The sequence below is a fragment of the Zootoca vivipara genome, chromosome 9 (assembly GCF_963506605.1).
Source record: "Zootoca vivipara chromosome 9, rZooViv1.1, whole genome shotgun sequence".
NCBI lineage: Eukaryota > Metazoa > Chordata > Lepidosauria > Squamata > Lacertidae > Zootoca > Zootoca vivipara.
Genome location: NC_083284.1, coordinates 38,035,106 through 38,063,045, shown reverse-complemented (window position 1 = coordinate 38,063,045; position 27,940 = coordinate 38,035,106). Strand labels below are relative to the sequence as shown.

Genomic DNA, 27,940 nt, shown 5'->3' with positions numbered 1-27,940 from the left:
ATGACAGTTCCCAAGGATGGCCTCAAGAGTCAAGCTGCATTTGAAGAAATGAGGGCAAATTATATTAAAGAGCTGAGGAAGATGGTAATCAAACATCCAAACAGTTCTGGGCAAAGTTGGCAGCGGTTTTACCAACTGACAAAGCTCCTGGACTCCATTCATGATGTAAGTAATTGACTTGATACGGTTATATACTGTAGGAATCAAACAAATCCCTTGACTGAAGTTGATTGGTATTGTGATATAGTGTTGTTACAAAAAAAAGTGAGGCAATACCTGTTCATCAGCACAAAAGGTGAGATGGCAGGCAAATGTGGCTCGTCAGTAGCAGAAGTGACACTGAGCTATGGCATAAGTGGTACTCCTGAAACCCCCCCCCCCATTACATCACACCATACAGGGAATGCACAGTGTGATGACATCATACATTTTCCTAACTAGCTACCAACTGGAGAAAAGGAACAGTGGGATTCAGGTTGCTGTTTTGAGTTACAGGCGCATGAGCAGTATTACGTCTTGTTCAGGTAACAAGCACCACATACGAAAAGAAAAAGAAACTAGTTTGTAGATTTTTGCATAGAAAATGAGCGGTATCAAAGTGACTTTGCCTTTATGGACAGGGCTTCAGCAAGGGCACCAACACTGCCGCCCACCCCCCATATTGCACTGCAGTCTTCCGTGGAAGAATATTTGCTGTTGCAGAAGGTCCCCCCAAACCCTCAGGAACAGCTGGTGGGTGGGATAAGGTGGATGCAGGAGGTAGTTTGGTGACAATTGGCTGACCAGACTTGCAGAAAGGGAAGCACTTCCACAAAGGCAGTGCCACCACTGAATACAACCAAGTGAGAAAGCTACTTTCTGGGCCTACTGGGTAAGGGATCTGCTTATGTGCTGGGAGAAATAATTTAATGAGTAATGTTCTGCAAGCAAGAGTACTGGAAGTTGCTTTTGAGTCATCAAATGGTTTAAAACAGAAAGCAAAGTTCATGAACTGTGCTCAGAGCTAACCTTGTGAGTCAGTGCAAGTCAATTTTAGGCATTCGATCAGAATTCCATTGAAATGTAAGGGTGTAATTACAAATGCTGAAAATCTTTGTATATGAAACCCAAGTTTTCAATTGCTGCTGCTATCCTCTGCCCCGCCCTCGCCCTCACCACCCCCTGCCCTCAAGCCACAATTCTCAATACCTCTTCTTTCTGTGTAATCTTATTGAAGTCCATGCAGCCATTTCAAAGTACGGCTATTTATGAATAGTATCTTCAGTATCTTTCAAAGACAATGCAGATTGCTTTGAACCAGGAATGAGTCAGTCATACGCAGGCTTTAAAATTCAGCAACTCATATAAATGTATTATTATTGACATAATTCCCAATTTATTCTCCAAAGGGATTTTGGTTTCTTTATAAGCTTCTGTTTTGTGGAACCACCAGTTACAAAAGGACAGCCTACTGCTAAGCGCCTCTTTAAAGCTGTTTAATTGTACAGCAAGAGCAAGCAAACTCCTCAACTCCATTCTTATGATGTAGCAAGGAAATACGCTTTTGATACACATGCTGTGCACAGAATCTTTGGCCTCAGTATGGGAGAGGCCACATATAAATGTGCTTCTTTGTACTTGACTGGCTTATTTGTGAAGACGCAGTACAGTATGGTGCATTTCAGGTCAAATCTGCACCAAAGCCCAAGGTCTGTTTACAGAACATACATATGGAATTATTTGTCAAGTAATGTGCTGTTAATTAAAACACTGAAATATCTCGGTGGGAGTCAGAGTATTATTAGTACTGCAGTAACAGCTCATTCCTTTGGGACTAGCTTTTGCTTTTGAGGGGGGGAGTAGATGTTTTTCTGCTCAACATCAGCTTGCTCTGCAAACCAGATTAGTTAAAGTCCTTGGATTCAAGCCAGTAGTTGCATTGAAGTCAGTGAATCCAAGTCAGCATCAGTTCAAATGCTTCAGATTTACTGTATTATGTAGCAAGCTGCCTGTGAAAGTTGGGGTGGTGTGTGTGTGTGCAATATTTTGAACTGTGCCAGTAAAAAAGTGCATCATATATTTTCAGAGCCAGAATTAATTATACTCTCCATATATAATTGGACGGAATTTAACAAACACCAGGGGAAATAACCCTTATTTATGGGTTGTTGTACTGCCTGACATGTGTTGGGGGACACTGCTGAGAAAAGCTTTTCATGTGGTGTTCCCCCATGTCAGAATCTCTGCGCATATGGAAGCCTGTTGAGAGGTATTCAATGAAGCTATGCTGACAATAGACCCATTAAAATCCATAGAGCTAGCTTTATATTATGAATTGATTTCAGTCTATCTACTCGGAGTAAAATTTAAGTTTAATGCCAACCAATGTGTCAGGGAGAAATAAGAGGGTGGCATTGTTTCACACAGAGTAGACCCTCTAAAATTCATGGGCCTAAGTTAGTCAATGTTCACTCATTTAAACGGGTCTACTTAAATGAGTAATGTTTTGCTGACTCCAACCTATTGTCTTCTGAAGAAGGAAAGAGCTCAGGGAGGTCTGTCATGTGTGCTCTTGTCCAAAATCGTCTGAGTTAGCAAATCTCAGCATAATCTCAGCATGTTATATACCATAGTACCAATAGTTTACCTAAAATTGTAACAGATACTGAAACAGAAGCAGTATGTCTCTGAACTCTAGTTGCTAAGAATCACAAGTGCTGTTGAGTTTTGGTCTCCTTCCTGACATCCTATAGGTATGTGGCTGGCTACCATGAAAATAGGGTGCTGGATTAGATGGACCAATTAGCCGGATCCTGCAGGCTGCTTTTATGTTCTAATGCTGGAATTGTCTATGGGTTACATGGAGCCCATTGATTTCAATGGGACTGACTCCTGGGTATGTGGGTTGCAGCTTGTGGGAATGTAGAATAGAAACAAAATTAAGGCAACACAATACTCCGTAATATAGGGAGTACAAGCGGAGGGAAATATTTTGTCTTGCACAGTGGTTCTAGCTGGCCTACCACATGGTGAACATATGTGCATGCAAAAAAATATGCCAAGGTGTGGGGAAAAAATCCATGAAAGGAAAGGTAAGCAAGTAAGACTTTTAAAGCATCAGCAACTTTATTTACAGAGCCCCTAAAAACAAAACAAAGCAATTATAGAACAGCTTGAATTCAGGCCTGCAGAGGTCACAATGCTGATTAAGGCAGATTTGTGCTGATTTAAGGCCCCTTAGTCAGTAGGATTCGTATCTCAATTCTATGCATTAAGTCCCACCTGCAAGACATGCTTAAGAACATTAGGGTATGATGCCTTGTAGGGGCAGTGACTGGAGCATAGCCTGTATAAAAAAAATAATTGCAGGTAAATACTTAAGTAATTTTGCATTCAAATAGTTTGTGTCATGGGGTGTGTGTGTGTGTGTGTCAACGCTCTAGTTAGTCCTCCTCCTCCTCCACCAAAAATAAATGTTTCAATGTGACATAATGGCAATTCCTTCTAAAAATGTAAACGAATAAAATTATGAATTGAGCACTGTATAGACTTGAAACAATTGGGGGTCCCTTTCCCATCCATTTCAGAAGGATTTTATGCTCAAGCTCCCCACCAAATTCAGAGACACAAAAATATCAGCAGGCATCTGATATGGATGCAGAAATGCATGTTATACCACTTTGGGTTGGAGAGAATGGGTGACAGCTTAGGTGCTGATATAGTGTCTTACTGGTTGAATTGAACTGATCACTTGCTAACACAAAAAGCAGTACAGAAGCACAGCTATATAGGGATACATTCAGTGGGGAGTGAAATGTAGAAAACTGTTTAGAAAAGCCTGCAACTAGAGAACAGACTTCAACTGAAGCCTACCTGGTATCAGGTAATGCTTCTGATTTTTTTCTCTGAAAGGGAGAGAAACCCCCACTGGCGGATTAGGGCTTTTCCAACACTCCTCTGCACTGTATCCACCAGCTGGCTCTTAAAATGTTACTCCTGAGGGAACAGCATGGGGGTCTAGCATGGTGTACTGCCAATGAAGGAGACTGAATTGATCACATGGGGAAAGTTAGACCAGGGATGGGGAACCTGCAGCCCCTAACACAGTCCAGCATCCTTGATTTTGGGTCATGCTGAGGCCATGGCTTAATGAAAAGAAAATGCATTAAAATGATGGCTTTTGTTTGGAGATTCTAAGCCTGAAATCCAGCCCTGGAACAATGAAAACCACAGTGACCACATTGACTTAATTGCATTGCACAATTGTTATTTCTATTGATAAGAATGGGGAAGAACCATTTGTTGGTCTTCCACCGAAATAACTACACACACACACACACACACACACACACACACACACACAGGGAATCATTAGAATTTATGACTGGTCCTAAAATCTAGAAAACATAAAGAAAGCTCAATTGATAAGACACAAATTATTATTGAAAGTAGGTTCATAAATTTCCACTCCATTTAGTTTGCTCCAGTGAGCTAGGGGTGGTAATCAGAAAGGGATCAGATAAGAATAGAAAGAATGTACAAATTAATTTATAAATGGAAAATATTAGATAGGCAAATAAAAATAATTCCCCCAGCAGCTACCAATAAGGCATATATAATACTAAGCCCTTAATTGGTTGCTCATAACCTTCCACCTGTTCAAACAAGTTAAAAGCTTACTAAATCCATAGCCTTACAACAGTGCAACCTAAAGATTAAGGGGTGGGTGGGGTTTAGCTACCAATCCCAGCAGCGATAAAATAAACTATTTTTTTTGGACCCGGGGCAAAGTTGAGAAAGATGAACTCAGGATCTAGTGTAAAGGCTTCAGCATCATCCAAATGGTAAATAGGTTCATGTAAAAAATAAAGGGAGAATGTTAAAATTGGAATTGCAAGATTTGAGTCTCACAAGGGAATGAAGTAAAATAAAAATAAATAAGATTTTATAGAAAAGAAACCTGCATCTATTCAAAACTGTTCATTAGCCAAACTTCCAGACCCAGAAAGCAGGCTCAGAATAAATGAGCAACTTCTAAAAATGGAAGGTGGGACATGCACAAAGCAACAAATCCCTTCTCCGGTCAGAGAGCACAAACTGGGCCCCAAAGGTCTGATCATAGGACTCCTTTTAGAAATCTCTTATTCTTTGTAGACAGCCCCATGTGGTCTTAGCAACATAGCTCCTACGTGTGCTCTTTTGCCAGTGTGCATAAAATCTTATTCAGGAATTAAAGGTGCTGTTTAAAATCTGGCTTTATATTCAGAGGCATGTCTGGTTTGGTTTGTTCTTAATTTTTATGTTGTGAACTGCCCTAATCGGAAGTATAGAAGAAATTGTGGTTGCTGGTGATGGGAGCTCTCCAATGAAGTCATAGTCAGAATAGAAGGAGTTTGAAAAAAGGAGCTCTTCTGTAACCAAAGGTTCCATTTGTTTTACACACACAACATGATTGGAACAAGAATTCATTTGCCATAAACCAGAACAACAACCTGCTTAGCTCACATTGATTTCTGTGGGAATTAATCGGAACGAAATTTCTCTGACTTCAAACTACTCTTTACTAGCACATCCACATATGAGTGGTGGGTCGGGAGCTTACTTTCTGGTCTTTGTCGGATACCTATTCTATTAAGAAAAATTGTTTCTTAACGCTGTTTTTTTTTTTTTTTTGCATTATGAAGACTTTCTACGTCAATTTCAATGCACACCATTCCTGACCTTTTTCCCCTGTTGCATTTCAGCTTGTTAGCGATTTGTTGGAATTCTGTTTCTACACCTTCCGAGAGTCTCAAGCTCTGAAAGTGGAGTTTCCAGCCATGCTGGTAGAAATCATCAGTGACCAGTTGCCCAAGGTGGAATCTGGGAATGCCAAGCCCCTCTACTTCCACAGGAAGTGACAGAAAATGTCTTAATGGAAGAAAAAAAACTTTGCCTTAAGTTTCCCTGTGCTATTCCACACCCATGAAGGACCCAAGAAGCCAACATTTAAAACATGCTATACAAAATTGTTCAATGGTCTCTAAATAGTCTGAAAACCATAGCCAGGGTTTGGAGGATGGAAAGCAGCTTACGTGAACTAGACGAGCAAAGTCGTCAAAATGCATCTCCCCCCAATAACCCAACATTTAGGAGAAAAAAATGTTCCTGTTCCTCTGGATGAAAAGCCATATCTAGTCAAATAACTCTTTGATTTTGATATTTTAAGAGATGAACATTTTAAATATGCCATGTAGTTTCCGGTATTGTTTGCTTGTTTTAAAAGGGTTCAAGGACTAATATGAACTTTTGAAAAGCTTACTGTTGGTTTGCACATAAAGTCAATATGGGGCATTAATAATTGTACTACACACAAACACACACACACACACACACAAAATCCCTGGATGTGTAAAATAAATAATGGAGCATTTGGTGTGGAATAATCTTGGTATATTAACCTGCGGCATTTGTTATCCCATATTATCCATCACAGATGATCTACACTGTGTTAAGTGTTCATTTATTATTTAACTTGAAAGGATAAGATGTTAAAACAAATGCCTCAGTTTCGATTTCTAGTATCTATTGTGCTGGCTTTACCAATAATTTTTCGCAGTCTTTTGCTGTATTGTACATTGCTGTATGTATAAATTGAAGGACCTGGGGAAAAAATGGTATAAGGAACTTTTGTAAATGAGACCTAAAAATCTTTAATGGTTAATAGGATGAATGGGAAAGTATTTTTGGAAGAATTCTATTTTGCTGGAGACTATTTAATTACTCTTTTTGTCTAAACACAAGGTAATTTTTTTTGTAAAGTGAATTGTTCTGCATGCATAATGAACCGTTTACAGTGTATTTCAGAAAGGGAAAGCTGTGCCTTTTTAGCATCGTATCTAATTTACCATCTGACAGTGTCTGCTGTAAATAACCACCCATAGCCATTTTCAGTTGCACTTCCTTTTTGTCCATTTTCATCCATAGTATCTGTCTGCTTTTACATGACTCTAGCACACAAGAGTTCTGCTCCATGCCTCTAGCTAGCTGTGTTTGCAGCTTTCTGCACATTTCACATCTACCAAGATAGACTCCAAAGGGCACAACCCACTAAGAAATTGTCTCGCTGATGTGAATGAAGATGTGGAAGCATACAGTACTTCATACATTTCAGTACAGCTTCCTGAGGACAGTATCCTATTGGGTTGTGCCTACAGTCTTCTCAAAGGCTCGTCAGTCCTGGGACAAGGTGAGATTCTGCCTGCCAATCTGTTTTATTCCAAGGCTGCAATCCCACACACAGCTAGGCTGAAATCCTATACACACTTATCTGCACTCCTTGATTTCAGTGGGACAGTTTGGGTGTCTAATATTGTGGCTAAAAGGGAGAGCTAAATAATAATAGTGGGGTTGGTTTGTTGTTGTTTTGCTTCTCCTTTTCAATCTGGAATGTACATAAACTACAAAAAATGGAGCTAAAAATGTGAGAAAATAAATTTCAACACACATACTAGATAAAATTTTGGAATGATATAATTATGTGAAAGAAGATACACTATTGACAAATTTGGACTAGATCATAAACCTACTTATTTGGAATTATGTGCTACTGACTTAGTACAAATTATTTCCTTGTAACTATGTTTAGAATTACTGCTCAACTAGTTAGTAACTTAATATTAATACCATAACACTTTTACAAATCAGTGCTAAAACATAGCTAACAACATTAGGCATGAGCCTTTAATCTGGATTTCTCTCAAGACTTACTTTATGAACTGAGATGATGAAAAATGTATCTTTCTTGGAGTGATCAACCTTATACATTTTATAAATAATTTAAACATTGGAGGCTGCATTATAGCAACATTTCCTATGACCATTGATATTAAATACAAATGTAAAGAGAATAATTGTCAGAGTTATACTTCTGGTAAACTTGTGTCTAGGTAAAGTTTGTGAAAATTAAAGAAATCTTAAAGTCTGGGATTCAAAGACCTCCAGTAGGCATTGCCCGGTGGGATTTTCCCTCCCCCAGTTGAACAACAGATTCCACTGATGTATCATAAGCTGCTTTTGAAAGTGCCCTCAGTTTCAAAGTGGTTTTCTATGTGGCATAGAGAGAAGAAAAAGAAGCCCAAGGTTTCCTTACAAAGTCTCTTTGTATCCTGCCCGCAAACTCTCAATAATCAAGTGTGCATTAGATTCAGAAATTTGAATGTTTGCATCTCATAAACAGGATGCAAACATTACTACTACTATTTTTAAGTCACATGTCTCATTGAATGGGAAATCTGTTAAGGTACGCTCAGAAAGAGTCAATTTACACATGCATATATTATTTGCAGTTTTAGAAATCTAATTCATAAATCAGCTCCTTTGATCTGCACAGCAATATGAAAGCTGCTCTTCTAAAGTGATAAAAATACACCGCATGCAGACTGGTTGTTTATATTGAAGTGGTCACAAATCTCCCTTTCATTTACTGTTTTTTTAAAACCATACTGAAATTGGAATTTCAAATTATTCAGGTTTGTGGTAAACGCAGTATGGTGCTGCATTTTTTTATTAAACAAAGTTACTGAATCTTTTTTTATCACGAAGTAACTTTGCCTAATTAAAATATTAAAGCCATATTCTTTTTTTAAAAAAATCCACTGTTAGATGTCTGTCCCAATTCACGTTGTTGTCTGATTGCTATTATTTTTTGTACCTTATTGCATATAATCTTGGTTTGGTACAATTCATAATTCACAGAAATGTCATAAGTAAAACACTACATTAGTTTTAAAAACAGTTTATATCTTTATGCAAAATATATGTCTGTCTTTGCAAACAATTGTAAGCAGATTATAATAAATCCTTTACTTTAATCACCTGTTTATGAAACCACTGATTATTGCTTAGAAATAATAAAAATGAAAAATGAAAAAAGGAAGGAATCAGGAGTACATTGTACTTTAGAATGAAACAGGCATCTGTCTCCTGCAAAATAAGATAAAAGTTAACTTCAAAATGTCAAAATGATAAATTGTGTTGATCGAGTGTAATGATTTTGTGGCTATGAATGACTGAAAATATACAGCAAGAATATTGTATTCTTAAGTAAAAAATGTAAAATAGTTTTAATTTACTGCAGTGGGTATTTCAAGAATAACATTGCATTGCAGTGTGTAACCATTTTGTTGCACAGAACAAAAGAGAAAAAGGACTAAAAGCTTGCAATATCAACATCTTAATAAAATATACTTTATAATCAATAATGCAAAAATCTAATTCACAGGGTGGTATTTTCACTGACTTAAAAAAAAACCTTTTATGAATTTAACCCATTCTACATTTAATGCACTTTTGATTGTCTATTAAAAATGTGACTTTTTATAGAGGGGGAGGGGGGAGAAAGAGAGAGCGAGAGCGCAGGAGGGTGCAATTTCATCTGGCAGGTGAATAACCTGATAGGCAGCAGTTACAATGCCAGGATTCTCAGTTATGTTTCAGAGTTCATGGAGTTGAAGAGCACATTCCTCTGGGAACTTTGCACTTGTGCAGAAGTAGTTCTTGGCAGATTGTGTCCTGATTATATAATGCTAGATGAAAAATATAGAGCAGGCAGCAACTATGATGTAAAACGACACCTATGCATAATAATGCATTAACAATTAGGGGCTTGCTTCTGTATGTTTCAACTTTTTGAATAAATAGAAGATTACTGTTTGGCCTTTATGTTAATGTCTTTAAGTACATAATTTTTTATAAGTTGTATAAATATACACAAATTAAAGTGGTGTGATTCCCGGTATTCCATGCGCTTTGATATCAACCACACTAACCTGAAGACACATCTGTTTCTTTGAGGAAATGCCCTTGAGTGAAATTAGATACATTATGCAGTTTTTGTAAATCTTATTTGCAACACCTGCCTCTGTAGTAACAAGGGCTTTGATGGTGCAAATGATGGGCTCCACCATTCAGGTAATCTCCCTGATATTGTAGACTGGCACAAATTGCCCTTAACTGCCTCATCCTAATAATTTTACTTGGAGGTTAACTCCCATTTGGCTCCATGAAGCCAGTATTGGAGCATGTTACCCTTAGGGTTGTATCCTTAATTCAGCACCACATGGCAGATGGCTTCTGAAGGGAGCCCATCGCTGGATTTCCCATTGGAAATGGACATGATTGCCAGTGTGGGCTGGAGATAGGAATGTTTCATGAAACACTGAACAGGGGAGACACTGAAAGGCGTGCCTTTCACAGAGCCTTTGGTGTGGGGCAACTTGGCAAAGATGTTTAAACCATGCCCAATGCCAACGAAAGCCCAAAGCTGAAAGAAAAAGCACCATGAGCATTTCTCTCAACATCTGAACCGTTTTATACATATGCTGCTGGGAATAAGACTTCTCCAAAACTGGCTGCTACTTTTTTGACCTATTTGATATACTTATCATAATTAACACACCCATTGGTTTAAGAGAAAATTGGACGACGTTTCTAAAATAATATTCAATAGAATACTAAGGAAGCAATTCTGCCTTTGCAGATAATACTGAAGGTCAAGCTACCCACAATCTATATCATGGGGACAAAGCAGGAGAAAGGCTTCGCTGTAGTCCCGGCAGGGCAGCCATTAATTGGTTGAATGGGTGATCTCCTTTGACCTGGCATGGAGAGTTTCTATGTGACCATCATCTTGTCAGAAACCTCTGCATGTAATACCAGAGACTCACTACGCAAATCGAGAGTACAGGGCTCAGCTGGTTTTTTAATTTGCTGGCAAAATGCACCCCCCCCAAAGTTAACCACCAGATTTGGGGTGGCAAAAGTAAAAGTAATAATATTGGAGTCGGAACCAGCCTCTGAATGTTTTGTCCGCACATACCGTATACATATCCTCCCTAAAACACTTAAGTATCACCTATGCTTCTCTCTCTCCCTCTATGATTTCAGCCTAGTTGTTGTACTGTCACAAAGTAGCATGACCAAGAGGTAAGTTGGCACCAAAAAGTTGTCTATTACCTCGACTTTCCACGTTCCCCTTCAAATCAGCACTCCCCCAACCCCCTTCTGCCCCACATACATACGATTGTATGGAGCAGCAGGATGCTTGCTGACAGCTCCCCACATCCAATCTCACTGCGAATCTGGAAGATGTGCGGGCTTCTTCTCCATGCAGAGGTCACTCAACATGCAGAAACTCTGCAAACAGCACCTTTCATGGTTGCACTAAACGCTCAGGGCTAGGCCGTAAGGTACAATTCTGTTCATGCTATGCACATTCTTTACAGCAGTAGTGAGAAAGAGTGAAATGACTTACATCCATAACGTGTGCCTCACTTTCTTCCTACCACCATGGCCTTCTAACAGTTGGAAAAGAAGAGAATCTGATTTCCATTACATTACTCTGCAAGCATCTGCACTGTTTTTGGTCACATTTCCTAACTGCTTGATGATCTCCCAAGTAGAATCACCTTAAAGCTATCTGGCAAAGATTATAGCCTCAGACACAAAGAAGTATATTAATGCCCCACAGCCTGGGAGAGTTCCAGTTGGACCAGGGAGGTAGAAGTACATTGGATCACAACTGCACCATCTGGAAATGATTTGCGAACACTCTGAGGGCCTTATAGTTCTGGGCAAAAGAACAGACAATGATTGTCAGTTAAACCTCATTAAAGAAAATAATCTGAAAGTATAGTAACTGTGAAGTGTGTTTTTTTAATCAACCTTTAGGTAGACAAAGCTCTTCTAAAAGATTTTTTTGCCATTAGTTAAGGAGTTTGCACAGGTAAAATATTTACTGTCTATTTATTTAGTAGTAAGTGTACTCTTAAAGCAGATTATGTCATTTCATTAAAATCCCTGCCTGTAAGATATACAGCAGGCATCCCCAAACTCGGCCCTCCAGCTGTTTTGGGACTACAATTCCCATCACCCCTGACCACTGGTCCTGTTAGCTAGGGATGATGGGAGTTGTAGTTCCAAAAACATCTGGAGGTCCGAGTTTGGGGGTGTCTGATATACAGCCTATGATTATGTGAACCAATTTTGGTTTAGGAGTTAAATTCCCACAAATACGTATCTGGTAAGCAAGGTATATGGAAGGCCAAACAGATCTAATGGGGCTCTGTCTCTGCTGTTTTTCAGAATAAAAATGATAGTCATTTGGGGTGGATAGGATCTCCTCAGCAACAGCAGCTGTAAATCCAAGTTTCTACTACTTGTAGCTTTCTTTGCTCCATCAGTTCATGTGTGTGGAAAAGCATACCACCACCAGGCTTAAAAAAAACATTCCGGGATGTATACATAGCAACTGGCGCTGAATTAGGACCCATAGCTGCTCTGCTTCAGTTGGTTAGTGAATTGTCCCAAATACATGAAACCCCTTGTCAAAGCTGGTGATGATGGTCTGCCAACAGGCAGCTTCCTGGCACAATTAGGAATCTGTTGACTGGGACCAAGGCCTTCAAAACATTTAATGCATGTATTTTTAAAGGGGGGTTGGGAATCAGGGATTGGGCTTTCTGTTCCTCAACTGACACCCTATTAAAACAGTTAATAGAGGGATCACCTAATTATTGTTTTTGCTGCAAAAGACTTAAGAGTCTTGTGGCACTCTAGAGGCTAACAATTTATTAGACAATTATCGGTGAAGTGGACTGTAGCCCAGAAATACTTACTTCATAATATAATTGTTAGGTAAAGATAAAGGGATCCCTGACCGTTAGGTCCAGTCGTGGACGACTCTGGGGTTGCAGTGCTCATCTCGCTTTATTGGCCGAGGGAGCCGGCGTACAGCTTCCGGGTCATGTGGGTAGCATGACTAAGCCGCTTCTGGCGAACCAGAGCAGCGCACGGAAATGCCGTTTACCTTCCCGCCAGAGCAGTACCCATTTATCTACTTGCACTTTGACGTGCTTTCGAACTGCTAGGTTGGCAGGAGCAAGGACCTAGCAACGGGAGCTCACCCCGTCGCAGGGATAATTGTTAGTCATATCATTTTAAAGTCAATTCAGACCTAATACTTTTCACAAGTTTGCGCTTTGGGCTGAGAGTCATCAATTACGTGGCAGGCAAAGTGATGTGTTTGGATACAGGAAGCATAATCTGAATACTTCTGTTTAAGTAGTTCCATCAAACCCAGAGGCAGAAGAAAACAAATCCTTTTTTTAAAAAAGTGTTGTATTTAAACAACTCTGGTCATAGCAAATTAATAATACATGTGAAAACTTACAATCATGAATGAACAGTATATTGCAGTAAAGTGAAGCTTCTTTCTTTTCACATTAACTGTGATGTGAAACTGGCAGTTGACAGCCTTTCCGTTATTCTGTTGGAAATAAGCAGTGCATAAATTATCCCTGATTGTACACAAAGTTACATGAACAACTAAGACTCAAAGTAGATGTGATACATAGTCAAGTGTATCAAACTTAAAATAAATAAATAAATCCAAAAGCAGTCTTGTGGGGGGCAGGTTCCTTAAATCTTTCCCTTTTAGGGTTTTTTTTCTGGTAAAAAAAGTTCCCTCCATCCAGCTGCTTGAAGATGAAGGGTAGAGGGTTTCTTTGTGTGTGTGTGTGGGGGGGGGGTTAGGGAAATAGTTGTGGGAGAAGAGTTAAGCAGTTCTCCTTCCAATTCCTCCATGTCAGTTTTGGGACTTGTCTCATGGGAAAGAAAAAAGTAACTCTGCATGCTACTACTAGTTTGAGCCTATGTAAAAGTGAACTTCCGTCAACAGATTATCAGAAACAGTAAACATACTTTCCACAGCATTAATAGAGAACAAGATGTCCTGATTCCACTAAGTTGAAGGTAGGAGGAAACCTACAGAACTCAAGAGGATCATATATGTGCCTTTAAAATATATCATAAGTGAAGCCATATAATTTGTATAAATTTATCTGCACCACTGTGGATATTTGAAAGCTGTATTTTATTCCTCCTTCCTGTGAGTGTAAATTAATGATGCTTTCGCCAGCTAAATTCCTCCCTTTCCAAATGAGGGAAAACTAAACTAAATTGACAATTAACACTGTAGTAGCCTGCTGTAACCCTCACAACGATACCAGCTTATACTGAACTACCAACATTTCCCCAACTTTTTCAATAAGGTGGGTAAGTCAGGCTTAAAGGGGACTGGGTTGGAACCAGAAAGGATTCAAACGTCTCAGATTGTTAAGAGTAGAAGTAAATACTGCACAATCAAGTCTTTTTTTTGATTTAACATTCATCTTACAAACATATATATGTATAATTATGACTCTTTACAAACCTAAAGTACTATTTTTAAAATTACCCACCCTTTCCCCTCCCCATATAAAATTACTGCGCAAGTCCTATTTGGCAAAATATTAAGTCTTTATACGGATGAAGGTCTTCCATCTCATTGTCAGGTCCTGAACTGATTAAAAATAGGTGAAGCCAAAGAGAAGCAACTGAATCATAAAATCCATGGATACCATGTACACCTTCCAGGCATTCAACGAAGAAAACTAAAAAAACTGGACATAGTTTTGGGGAATGAGTCCTCTCTTCCCATTTAGTGTTCCTTCCAGCCAGCCAGGTTCCCGTGAAAACTGCACTGTTGAAAGAGGGGAGAAAACAGACACACTCCTATTAATACACTATTTATGACAGAAGTCACAGAATCACAGAATTGTACAGCTGGAAGTCAACGATACAGCTTAAGACAGTCCATGAAACTCTTTTACTCACAATCACAGACAGACAGAGGGGGTCTTTTGAGTCTCTCTCTCTCCCCCCCCCCGAACTACTTTAATTGCAGACTTGTATGAGGGGCAAACTACATGATAAGCGCACTTGCATGAGTCTTTTTCATGATAGATCCCCCCCCTTCAGCGACAGTACTTTAAGGAGGGTGGAATCTTGAGGATTTGGTGATCAGTGGGAGCGAAAGGGCTGCTTCAACGTTTCCCTACCCATCATTTGATCTGCATTCCCCACCCCATCCTTCTGTTTCACCACTATCAGCAAGGAAAGACACAGGAACTTGTACCATTTAATACTATTGCTATTTGAAGATGAAACTCCAAACAGAGCTAAGAGGTAAGACTGCCTTTAAAGGCTTATTAGAGATACAAAAGTAGGAATGTGGGTCTCAAAAATGCCCCCCAAAACCAAGCTTCGCCAACTTTTTAACGTAAGATTGGTACCATCTTCTGTTTTCTAACAGATCACAAGAATAGCCAGTCTGATGATGAAACCTTGTAACAGGCAATTTAAAGAAATTTCAGTATTTGGAAGAAGAAATGATTGCAGATATCTTCTCACGCGGGAGGCACCTAAATAAATAAATATTCCTTCATTCCTAGTAATACCGGGGATGCCATAGGAATGTACAAATGTACTTGTTTTTTATACTGAATCAAACAGGAACCCTTTGTCCACCCAGGAACTCACTGGTTCTCCCAAAGATCTTTGGGGCTGGCCTTCACTTTTTCTAATCCCACACATTAAGTTACTAAGAGTTTTGCAAACAACACCAACGCAAATCTATAGGTAGCACAGCAAACACTGCAGTAACTGTATACTTAATACAAATGGTTTGTAGGAGGATAATGAAGCCATTATCACTCCCACTTGGCAAGGTGGACCATAGTCTTTACAAATGTTTGATGCACACAGCTTCAAAATCACAAAATAGATATTTACACTGATGCTACTTTTTTTGGGGGGGGGACACACAACATAACTCACAATGGAAAGTTTTGAATATCAAAAGGAATACCTAGAAAAATACCACTCTCAAATAGAAGATTAAAAAAACTATAATTGGCATAACATTTACGCTTTTTAATTTTCACTGCATAGGGTAAGCACACCTTTTAAATGGACTGATTCCACATCCCCGCAATTGGGTCTCTAAAAAGTTCCTTCACAGCAGCTGACACACTGCGACATACATATTAAGATTGCCGAGACAGTACAGGTGAATACACATTAATCGGGATACAAACATATTAGACAGACTACTTCTGCCAGCAATTATCTTAAAGGTTAAATTATAATTGGTCCTATTTTATCCATACTAAGCAGCCTTTATTTTGCACCATAAAGCTAACAGGAGTCTCTTGTCAGTGACAAGGTAATGGATATACCAACATTGTTTACAGTTCAACTGGCCATTTAATTTTGAAAGAAAGAAAGAAAACACAGCTTTTTTTTATTCACATGTAGTGCTTTTGTCCTAGCACCAAGATAGGAAAATGTATGCGGTGGTGAAGCCATAAAGACATGTCCCGGTTCACTGCATGGCTGAAAATGCTTGCACTGGTGACATAAAAAGGTAAAGGTAAAGGTAAAGGACTCCTGACAGCTAAGTCCAGTCGCGAATGACTCTGGGGTCGCGGCGCTCATCTCGCTTTACTGGCCGAGGGAGCCGGCGTACAGCTTCCGGGTCATGTGGCCAGCATGACTAAGCCGCTTCTGGCAAAACCAGAGCAGTGCACGGAAATGCCATTTACCTTCCCGCCTACTTATCTACTTGTACTTGACATGCTTTCGAACTGCTATGTTGGCAGGAGCTCGGACCGAACAACAGGAGCTCACCCCATTGCGGGGATTCGAACCGCCAACCTTCTGATCGGCAGGCCCAAGAGGCTCAGTGGTTTAGACCATAGTGACTTCCCTACTGGTCCCTACTGGTCCTCAACTGCAGAGCAGAATGCTCATGTTCCCCAAGAAAAGGCCATCATAGATGCGAAAGAGAGGCCTTGTGAAAGAAAAGGCCATCATAGATGCGAAAGAGAGGCCTTGTGAATTAGCCATTATCTGAAGCTCAGAGTTTAAATACTACTTCATGGAAGATGCAACATCTGCTCATCTTCAGTAGTTCTTGTCCACAGAAGTAAATTTAAACTCAAGAAAGGTATACCAGATCATTTCATACCTGTTGAACCTATCCATGTTTAACAGTACCACCAGGTTTGTTCTGGGTATAAGCTTTCTGAAGAAGTGTGTATGCACACAAAACACACCCAGAACAAACTTAGTCTCTAAGGTGCTACAGGACAATTTTTTTAAAAAAAATTCAACTGCGTCAGACCAACATGGCTACCTGCCTGAATCTAGTACCACCAGGGGCATGGTACTTAACAGAGTGACTATCAAAAAGAGGTATCTACGGTAAGATGCCAACATACCAAAATTTGAAACTGGAGAGGCAATAGACAGGAAACAGAAGGAGGTATAGGTGACCAGGGTAAGAGTATGCATGCATTCAGTTCATTTCCGCATACTTAGACTGAGTTTTAGTGAGGGAAGAGAGCTAGGGAATCACTAATGACAACTAAGGTTTGCTTGGATGCCTACTGGTCCAATTTAGGCAATTCTGAACATGGCACATTCAACTTGGCTGATAACTTTCTCAGAATCAGTTCTCAGTTCTCCCAACAGATCTGTCTCTACCCCAAACCTATATGAGGCATTTCTTCTGCACTATGTCTGGCTAATGACAATAGAATTGGACTCTTTTAGAAACACGGCTTTATTCATACAACATAAAGACTAAAACATGAGAGATTGTGGCCGTATAGACTGAAATCAATGAGCTTACGTGGACACTTCTGCACTGGGGCTGCCTGTATGCAACAAATTATATGCATAATTTCTGCCACATTAACTGAAATGTCTTTGCACTGCACAGAGTCTATTAGGCTTCCATTTGAATCACTTAAGCTATTTTAGTCCCACTAAAATTGGTGGCACAGGAGTAATTTCAAAGCGAGCAGGGTATAATCCTGCTTGATGTCTGTGGGATCTCTCTGGAATACATGGTTTTAGGGACTATGCCACTTTAGCTTACACTACAAATCAGCTCCTCTGTAGCTATAATTATATAAGTTTTAACAATCGTCCTTCAGCTAACCATGATAAAGAAAATCTACTCACTAAGACATACAGCCTTTCCCTCAAAACTGACATATTTCTAAACAAATACAAATTGCCTTCATGTGTAGTTTTGATTTGCAGAAGGAAGATAAATATGTCCTTTCACTTCAGTGAGCTGTACTATTTCCTGGCAGTATATTTTTAAATCTATAAATATCAACCCTATATTTATCACAGAGAAAGCAGTTGTGGTGCAGGGAGACGAAGTCACCTTTCATTCATACACACCACACATGCCCATTCTCTCCCCCTGCCATGCTCACTCTTACCCACACCATTCTAGTATTCCTTAGATTTGCTTCTCCTATGTTGCACACTCCAAAAGTCTCATAAGGGGGCATGTGTGTGAGCCAGCTGACTGGCATCTATCTACTTTCTTGACCCCAGTGGTGAGGACCCTTTCCCAAACCCATTCCTTCATGGACAATCTGGGGCCACATGCCAATAGTGGGTGAGGCCAGGAGCAAAAGTGGCTGAGCTACGGATGTCTCTCTTACCTCTGTGCAGCAGGCAACATTCCCACCAGAAGTTGCAAGTACCCCACCCTACAAAGCACTTGAGGAGAGTGTGGAGCAGGGCAGGGTGAGATCTGGGTGTGTATGGCTAGAGCAGAGTCCCAAGGAACAGATAGAGGGGTCTGGAGGGCCACATTTCCTTTATTCCCTCAAGGAAGTTACTTTGAGGCTATTCTAACTGGAGGTGACACCAAGAGAACCCGAGACCCCCCCTTTTTTTTTGCACATCACATCATATGCATGTACAACCTGTATGGTGGAGAAAGTGTTTGATATGACAGCAGTAGCTGCAATGAAGTGGACACCTCATGACACATGAAAGGGAAGCTATCTTGATGACACCTGTCACAGTGGCCGGAGCGGGCTACTTCAGAGTAACGACTCTACACAGCTCTGCATTTTATCTTTTATTGGTGCTGCGTATTTACAGTGCTGAAGGCAATGCTATTTACAAGAACACATCTTCTCAGCTTGAATCAGAACCTCCGAATGGTGTTTGGCGCGTTTTTCTCCAACATAACAACTTGGGGAGACCCATCCTCTTCCCTCTCCGCTTTCTGCGCAATTCCGGAGTTGGGGGGATGGGTCTGCCCCCCTTGCTTGCCCCTTCCTGTCCCACCTGGGACCCTGGCTCCGCTACCTTGTCTGAGCCTCGGACACGACTTCCTGCTTCCCCACTGGAATCGGAACTCTCCCTGCTTTCCCCTGCACTCGGGGATGGGCTTGAACTCAGGAGGGGAGGGACTTCGCGATATCCCCTGTCCCTCACAACACCCTTTGCTCTTGGGCACTGTGTGGAATACTGCACTAGTCAGTAGTGCTTGGACTAAATCTCCTCTGCCTCCATTGCCAAATGTTAAAACTGCATTGGCAACTTAGCTCGCAGATGCACATGATAATGAGATGCCCAGACTCTCACTAAGTTATCTGTTACCTCATTGTCACATTGGCTTTTTCCAAGAAAATAAGTGGAGGTGGTGTTAAAAAAACTTTTATTAGATCCTCTCAGGTGATACTTATTGTTCCCCAGGAACTATCTTAAAGTGATTGCCAACCAAAGAGGCAATTCCCCCGCTTTTATAGTACCCTGCAATGATGACAATAGCTACTTGAGGTAAGAAGGAATGCACACTATTCATTTTTTAGGGAAGTTAAAGATACATATGTCATGTCTTTGTTGTAGCTTCCTCTGGGACAGAGGCCACAAGAAGTAGAGTACGGTATGTCTGAGTAACAGGCGGTGGTTTCTACCCCAAAAAACAGTTCTTGTCGCAAACAGTTCTTGCACCCTAATAAAACAATCCTTATAGTTTCAAGATCTAGCATGTGTGAGAGTTCCAATACATTTTCACCTCATTTGGTTTCAGATTACCAAGAAGTTAAGGACTACTGGCGCCTATAGCCAGAATCACATAACCATGGTACTTATTTATTTATTTATTTATTTGTCTCAGTTCTTCCACCCCTTTCGGAAACCTATGAATGAAGAGAAGCGGCTTTTAAAAGTATTTTGACAATGTTTAGAAGTGCCTGTAGCTAGAAAGGATAGCAATGATCTTCCTTGCACTCCCTTCACCCCCACAGGCTCCACTTTATATGTGGCGCCATCATTATTGTGGCTGGCTCTGTTCTGAACAATGTATTAAAACCAAGTGCCAGCTATGCAAATGGGCACTGGGAGGAGCTTGAGCTTCCCAGAGATGGGCTCTGCCCACTTCTGCATATGCTCCTTGGAACACTGCTCACTGCTCAGAAGGGAATGTGGCTTTCAGGAGGGAAAAAGGTTCCCTACCCTTGCTCTACAAGCATGCATAGATGGGAGCCTCTTCTTTGAAGAGGCAGAATCGCAGGCGAAAACAGGTTAGGAAGGAAGGAAGGAATACCAATCTCTTTACTGTAAGATTTGAATCAGCAGTTTTGTCCTTGGGGAAAAAATTGCTTGGGGAAAACCATTAATCAGTTGCTGAAAGGCTGTCTAGTGCCCTGGCCTGCTATTTGCCTTCTGCAGCATCAGGCTGAACCAACAGCTCCGAGGTCCAGTCAGCAGATTCTGGATCTGCTGCTGTACCCAGCCTCTGCCATTCACTTTTTCACTTTGAGGCAAGTCCAGCCTACATCCCACCCCCTATCCCCATCCCCCTTCAAGCAGTAGGGGAAAGAAGCTAGGTGAGAATGGGAAACTCTCTTAATTCCACAGCCACCTTAAGGGTTTCTCACTTTAAAGTATGAAAAAGAAAGGGGAGGGGAATACAGATGGAGGGGGGGCCAAGAGGAAAAATAAAATGGAGGTAGGGAGGGGTAAGAAAGATATAAAATTTCCCTTAATGGAAGTGGCACCTCATGTCAGACACTAATTTAACAGTTATTTTAATGGTTGATACTAACAGTATGTCAATTTGATTGATGCACTGTCACTTTGATAGTTAAAGTTATTGGTAGAGCAGCAGAAATGATGTATTATTATCTTAATTCTTCATTTAAGGGCTTATTAAGGCATGTGGGAATTTAAACTGAGTGATGAATTTGAATTGATTCCATGGAACTGGTACGCAGTCTAAGCGCACAAGGGGATAGGAAGTGAGATCAGGAATGGAGGAGATGTGACTTATTCAGAGGACTGTTGAAGGGCAAACGAGAACAAGATGGTTTTACAGATTTAGTAAATATGGGAGCTTAACTAATCATTCTCTCCAGTAATGAAAACTGCTGTTACACTGTGTTTGGAATTACTATGCTTTTTAAAGCTGAAACCACCTGCAATAAATGGGTTTTCACAATGGAGGGAAGAGGGCAAAGGATCATACTTGTTCCAGGCTAGAGACAGAATAATTGTAAGACAGCCAAGTTTGAACACAACACCAAATTATTCAGGATATTAAGATCTTGAGCAAAACTAAAGAGCTTAAAACAGCAAAAAGGGGTAACATTCAATGTAAGTAACTTCAATGTGTAGGTATCATGGTAAGCTACTTTATAACAGGGTCAGATAATTTGTCCATGTAGTCTAGATTTTCTACCCTGAGCAGCAGTGGTCTTTCAAATCACTTGTCACCCTTTTTTGAAACTGCAGATATGAGGGATTGGAACACAGGAAGCAGGTGCCCTACCATGAGCTGCAGCCTGATTTTATATGTGGTTCCGAGTTTTCTGATCTTAACTTCGCAATGTGGGGAGAAGCCATGCCGTAGAAGCTCATACGTGGGGGGGGGGAGAATATGAATATAAAGGGGCTGTACATTTACTGACTGGGGAGCATCTTCCCCATGCCTAAATTTTTTTTAGTTTAGGACAAACCCTGAAGCTGAGAGGTGGTGGACCCTCTAGTTGTTGTTGGAGTACAACTCCCATTATGCTGGCTGATGGAAACTGCCGTCCAACATCACCTGGAGGGTCCCCTCTCCTAGAATAAAGGGTGGCATCAAGAGGTTTACAAAAATTATAAATGGTGCATGGGTGGTCCAATGTCTGGGAAATAGCCCTGGGAGAAAAATTAACTGATGTGAGCAGAATAAAAAAGGTGTGAAAGACTAGTTTATAAGCACTTGGTATCTACTCACTGCGTATACAGTGAATCAAAGTAATGTTAAAGCTCGTGGACGTGATTTATTAGGTTTTTATTTTGTTTATCCCTCCCTTTTTAGCAACCCCTTCACTTGTTTTGTTGCTGTTGTGCTCTTACAGTTTGTGCAGTACCATGTAGACTGTACTGTATTTGGAAAAATTGAAACATCTCTCTCTCACACACACACATCATCATCACCATCATCACCACCACCTCCACCATCATCCAGGGTCATCTTATTAGTTCATCAAATATATACACTGAATGTAAAAATCCTCAAAGTGGTTTACAAAAAAGATAAAACAATAAAATCTGGGTGGGGGGAATTACAACCCTACTTTAAAACATACGAAAGTTAAAATACTAAAACAGATTAAAATTACCTCACCTTTCTAAGCACCTGGGGAGGCTGCAATATATGCTCTGATTTTTATTGCAGGCTTCACTAGTAGCCTTGGCTGCTGGACTGAGCTGACGTAGAATGTCCGAGAGGAAAACCTGGGACAAACCATTTTTGAAGGTAAGAAGAGGGTCATCCTCTCCTGTCCAGGAACAGCCCCCGAAAAAAGGGCTTTAGAAGCCCAGGAGAGCAAAGCTGTCTCCCTTCTCCTTCTCTTTCACCCAGAGACACAGCTCGAGTAATGGCAGAAATTACACAGCAGTGCTCACATTACATTACTATGGACACGTCCACATGTAGTTTGGGCAGCTTGTCTGGTTCCGAAGCACTCCCAAGATAGCTACCTGATCTGGAAGGCATTGCTATGGTGGTTCAGAGCCACAGGTTTCAAGGTTTCAGTGTGTTCTGGGAATAAAGACACATGTGGAAACTCCCATGCTGCTACAGTATTACTTTCAGCAGGACCTAAGAGAGAGGATCTTAGTGCATCTCGCTTTCCCCCTTTTGAGGAATAAACACAAGGTGTGACATGCCTGAAAATTCCCGTGCTGTGAACCACGTGCTCCAAGAGACTGTCTTGTCCTCAGATTTGACTAGAAGAGTTCTTCACAGATATGCTAAGGATCCCCACCCTTACAATAAATTTAAACTTGCTTTCAAGAGAAAGCTTTGAAGAACTATATATTTATCTAATTCCTCTTTTATCACACTTGACTCAAACGCAATCTGCCTGTAAGGTAGCTTTTGACAGGAAGCATCTACACCAGGCATGTTTTCTTAATAGTAAATATGCAGGCCAGGTGCATATGAAGAAAGGGGGGAAATGAGAGGCGATGAGAGGAGAAGTCCATTTCCCCCCCCCCATCTGCTGCAACAAAAATAACAGAATCCAGGGACATCTTGTTCAACTAAATGCATATCTGCCAATTCAAACTACGGACTTGATGTAGATTTCTGGTTTAAATTATTCCTTTCCTCCCTTCCTCTGTGCCCCCTTTTCTGGATTCTTTACACGCCACAGCCTGTTTTAAAAATGAGAAGAATATATTGCCAAGCCTTGGGGTCATGAAAAGATTAGGTTCATGAGAAACTTTCCCAACTTGTATTTTGGGGATAATATATAAATGCCAGTAGGGAGCACTATGGGAAAAACAGGCCATATTTAGATGACTTCTTTAAAAAATGATTTTTTAAAAAATAAAAAAAGTTTTTTTTCAACAGCACATTTGATTGGATCCCATGGATCTAAAATGGAAACATGGAAAGCTCAATGCTTTCTTTCAAAATATGAGTGGAGGGAAATTGGTCATCTCTTTTGATTTGCCCTCTTACTGAGGATCCATGCTAGCTGAGGACGACGCCAACTATATTCCTATTGGATACGGGGACAGAGCAAGACTCAGATAGTTACTAAACACTTTCCCTTTTGAAACCCAGCTAGCACCAACCCACACGCATTTTAGGCACTAGTTGAACATACACCTTTCTACCTGGGCATATGCAAGACACTAGTCTGGAGCCTATTGTTCTAGTGTTAAAGAAATTACCTTAGAGGTTTAAATGGACTGATATTCCTTTTCAGCTGGGTTTTTTTTTTTGCACTGTCTCTTATTAAAGCTTATAACCCTCTTTTGGATTACCTCTATGGTAATGAAGAGAAGGTAATTAATATTTTAAATAAACAAATGAAAGATACAGACAAAACAACCTAGGAATGGTTTGCCTTCTCATTTCTCAGGACTTGGAGGGCAGCTATTAATAAAGAATGAATTGGTATTTTTCTCTATGAGAGGGCAAGGGTGTAGAAGGCATTTATGCAATGGCTTTGAACAGAGGTGTTCTGGGTCATAACTTATCAGTGAAGATTCTGCTGTCTGTTAAAGCTGAGTTCTCTTGTAAAGCATGCAGCTTTCAACCAGCAGCTGAAGAGCAGAAATAAATGAACAAGGAGCCAGTTCACAGCTCCTTGTTGCTACTGTATATGAAGAATTTCTCTGTGTAGTTTTTATCTTTGAACTCCTGAGGCTCAGGCCTTTAGACACTGAAGTTGGAATGAACACCAAATGGATATTTCTGCCGCTGTCAGTACTGCCTCACTGCTGTCTCCTGCTGCCGCACCACAAATAGTGACGGGTTTTGCTAGAATCTACCTCAGCCCTGGATTTGGCAGTACCCTTCCTTAAAACACCATTTTTTAAAGAGGCCACAGGTACCTCCCCTCATATCTCAGGAGATATGTTAAAACCATTACTTTACAAGCCATACTAAGAGTTCAACAGATTTGATTGTAGTTGGCCCTGAAAGCTATAATACTTACCATCTTCAAAAACTGCCCCAATTTGAAAAGATAATTCAGAGCTATGCTCCGCTTCACATGGATACACTGCTCTTGCTTTTCTGGTGACAACAATGAAAGAATATCAAGGATTTTGTCAGCATTAAACATTTTTTTTGCAAGCTTAAAATTGTTTAATTTTGCACAACATTGTGCAAACAGCGGTATGGGGGCAGTTCTATGTGCTCAAATAGTCAAATGTACTAAGACCGCAAAAAACTTTTATGGGAAATATATTACTCTGCCATCTGATCAACAACTTGACTAATGCAGGTTATGTATGGTGCTAATTTGCATTTAACACAAAATATACTGCAAGGCATGTAAAAGTCTATGTTTCCAATCATTCAAAAACACAACATGTTTTATTGGACAACTAACTACTGCTACATCTCTATTCAAATACATATTACTACCCTTAGGTTAGGAAGTTACATTCTGGTTTGCACATAAAGCAGCTGATCAGCATAAACCAAAACTGGTACTTAACAGATTAAAGTAAGTAATTTGGCTATTAAAACTGGAGAAATTACATATTCCCTGTACAACTACTAGTGGTTCTGTTCAAAATTAACTTTGAGGGAGAGGGAAAGAGGACCTGATGAAAATGGCAGCTTCAGCTGCTGCATGATAGTTGCTGTTCCACCCAAAGAGATGATGCACAATGCAACTGCTTCGCACAACATGAACAGATACTGCCCAAGATAGCATGACACAATTGTGTGACACACTTTGAATATTCTACTTTAAGTGAGTGGAGATTACTTAGCCTCTCACCTCTACCAGTTCGATTCAATTATAGTGGTGCCTCACAAGACGAATTTAATTCGTTCTGTGAGTCAATTCGTTTTGCGAAAAATTCGTCTTGCGAATCCCAAAGGAATGCATTGATTTTTTATTTTATTTTTTTGCCTATAGGGACACATTAATTGAATTTCACAAAACAAATTCATCTTGCGAGGCAACCTTCGATCGCAAAACCCATTCGTCTAGTGAAAAATTCTTCTAGCAGGGCATTTGTCTAGCGAGGTACCACTGTACCTCATTATGGGTGGAGCCATAGTCAAGGCCCATAATGGGGCAGTCTAGGCTTTAGATTTATTTAGACTCTTTCTCCTGCTTCACTTTATGCACACCAACACACCAAAATCTAGAAATCATTCTTGTATCATGAATGGTAAAATTATTTGTTTATCTCTGATAAGTTACTGGACTCAATATTTAAAAAATGGTTGCTAGCATGCTGTCTGACTTCCGTACAATCAACTTTACAAGGGAACAAACAAACCTCCATGTTTTGCTTTTATTATAGCACAGGAGTTAGCAACAGACAATTAACTAAGTAGCACAATATTACCTTCCAGATGGTCTGTCAGTCTCTCTTACAGGGGAAGGAAAAGAGAACGTTGACAATGCTGGTGTGTCCGTGGTAGATGCTGTACATGTCTGTGCTTTCATCCAGGAGACCATTGATGAATGAATGTCACTGGAGCTGAAGAAAGACATTTTGAAGCAATAAATTAATCATTTGTATCTTCAGCTTCATACCATTCAGTAGTGGACAGTCATTAACATAATTTGCCCACTACATTTGTTTGTGTTTTTTTTTTTGCCCTTATACTGTACTATCTTTTAAAATATGCCACCAAGTCTGTACGAAAAGCTTGCAATCATAGCAACCCTCCTAATAAAGGAAAAAAATTCTGTTTGTATCATGAAGGCAAATATGATTTTACTCTTTACTGAGCTTTATTGCTGTGTGTGAACCATATAATGCTCTTAGACAAAATAAAATAAAGAGGCTGAGCTAAATGCTGACATTTATACTGAACAGGGTTAGTTGGCAGCCAGTGTGTTCTAATGAAAGCCTGAGAACATCAAACAATTGCTAATAGCTTGTCTAACAAGGAGTTACAGGCTGTTATAGTGCCATGAACACTGGTTAATATCCCTCAAGGAGATATGGATAACTATAACAGTCTATCAGCCCATTTTGACCTTTTTTTTCCTTTCAAAAATGAGATTCCCTTCTCTTTTTAAAGAAACTACACTCAGTTGCATGGCAGTGGGGAGGAGAGGAGAGGAGAAAGTAACCATGAGAATGATTAGATGCCTTCCAAATTCTAGTATTTAGTCTCTTGGGCTCAAGTGAAGTTCATATTTCAAGTTGGTTTACCAGGTCCTTTTAAAGACATTACAGCCCACTGCCTCCCAAAGACTGGGTTTTAAAAAATATAGCCCTTCCTCCCAAAATAGAACAATATTTCATGGAATTAAAATTTTCTTTGCCCTAAACTGACTTTAAAGTGAGGATCCGCTACAGTGATTGCTGCTCTTTCCCCCCTCCACTGCTGTTCTGGGGGTTCTTCTGAACCCCAAAAGCCAAATTCAGGGGGCACATGGGATACACATGGAAGGAGACGGGGTAAGCCCCATTGCACAAGCAGAGGTCTTTGTGCAGGACTTCTCTGACAGGGTGTGTTAGCTGAATCCCACTCATTGTATTTACATTCACATGCCATACACATTCAGTATGCCATGTGACATAGTGCATGCCAAATGTTATCTAATGGGTATAGTACAAGCTGATTATTATTTAGAACATTTTCCAATCGGCAAAATAAATCTTGAAAAGGGCAGAAACCTTTGAGCTCCATGCTGCTTTCTCCCCAGCTTTACAAGAAATTCAGTCTTGCTGTAGAAGAAATCACTGCAGTGCTCCTGTCAGATACAGCTTGTGGATATATATATGAAGGGTTCACAGACTACAATGCGGCAAAGACAAGCTCTATTTCTGAAAGCAGTGAAATCTTCTTGGATGCAAGTGAAAAGGACTCTGCCAGTGAAATAGCAACATGGATTATTTGTAGCTAAGCTGACTCTCTAAATACACACATTTGGCATATGTGATGGTAAAACCAATTCCTGAAAGGACAGATCCCTTTGATTACCAATATGACAGTAAGTTAAGAACATATTAAAAGTTCCTAAGTAGAAATGTGGGAGCTCCACATATGAACATTTTTTAACTACCACTGATGAACGCGGAGGGCGGCCGAAATGGAAGCAGTAACATTGTCTTCAAAAGGGAAAACAAACCAGACCTGTCAATCATCTTTCCTTGACAAGAAAAGTCATTGCCTGGCATAATGCAATTGGGGTGGGAGGGTGGGGGGCAGGTTGGAAACCTGGCAGAAAATAAGCTACAGATCTTTATTGATGTTCAGGAAACAACTCCTGAAAAAAGGATTTTATTGGAT

At 40.2% G+C, this 27,940-nt stretch overlaps 2 protein-coding genes across 12 annotated transcripts in view; one reads left to right on the top strand and one right to left on the bottom strand.

Annotated features, from left to right (window-relative positions):
* NR3C2 (nuclear receptor subfamily 3 group C member 2) overlaps positions 1-13,122 on the top strand; it is a 140,651-nt gene extending 127,529 nt beyond the window's left edge. For all 7 annotated transcript variants that reach the window (XM_035114100.2, XM_060278641.1, XM_060278642.1 and 4 more), the window contains 2 exons: positions 8-165; positions 5,724-13,122. In XM_035114100.2, coding sequence (XP_034969991.1) covers positions 8-165; positions 5,724-5,879 — 314 coding nt within the window. In that variant the 3' untranslated portion in view covers positions 5,880-13,122. The remainder of the gene's footprint in view (positions 1-7; positions 166-5,723) is intronic.
* A 7-nt stretch (positions 13,123-13,129) lies between these two features.
* The window catches only part of ARHGAP10 (Rho GTPase activating protein 10), a 125,432-nt gene continuing 110,621 nt past the window's right edge, over positions 13,130-27,940 (bottom strand). For 2 of the 5 annotated variants that reach the window (XM_060278645.1, XM_060278646.1), the window contains 3 exons: positions 26,038-26,172; positions 24,663-24,742; positions 13,130-14,534 (listed from right to left, as the gene is read on the bottom strand). In XM_060278645.1, coding sequence (XP_060134628.1) covers positions 14,281-14,534; positions 24,663-24,742; positions 26,038-26,172 — 469 coding nt within the window. In that variant the 3' untranslated portion in view covers positions 13,130-14,280. The other 3 variants (XM_060278644.1, XM_060278647.1, XR_009558139.1) reach the window with 3 other exon arrangements.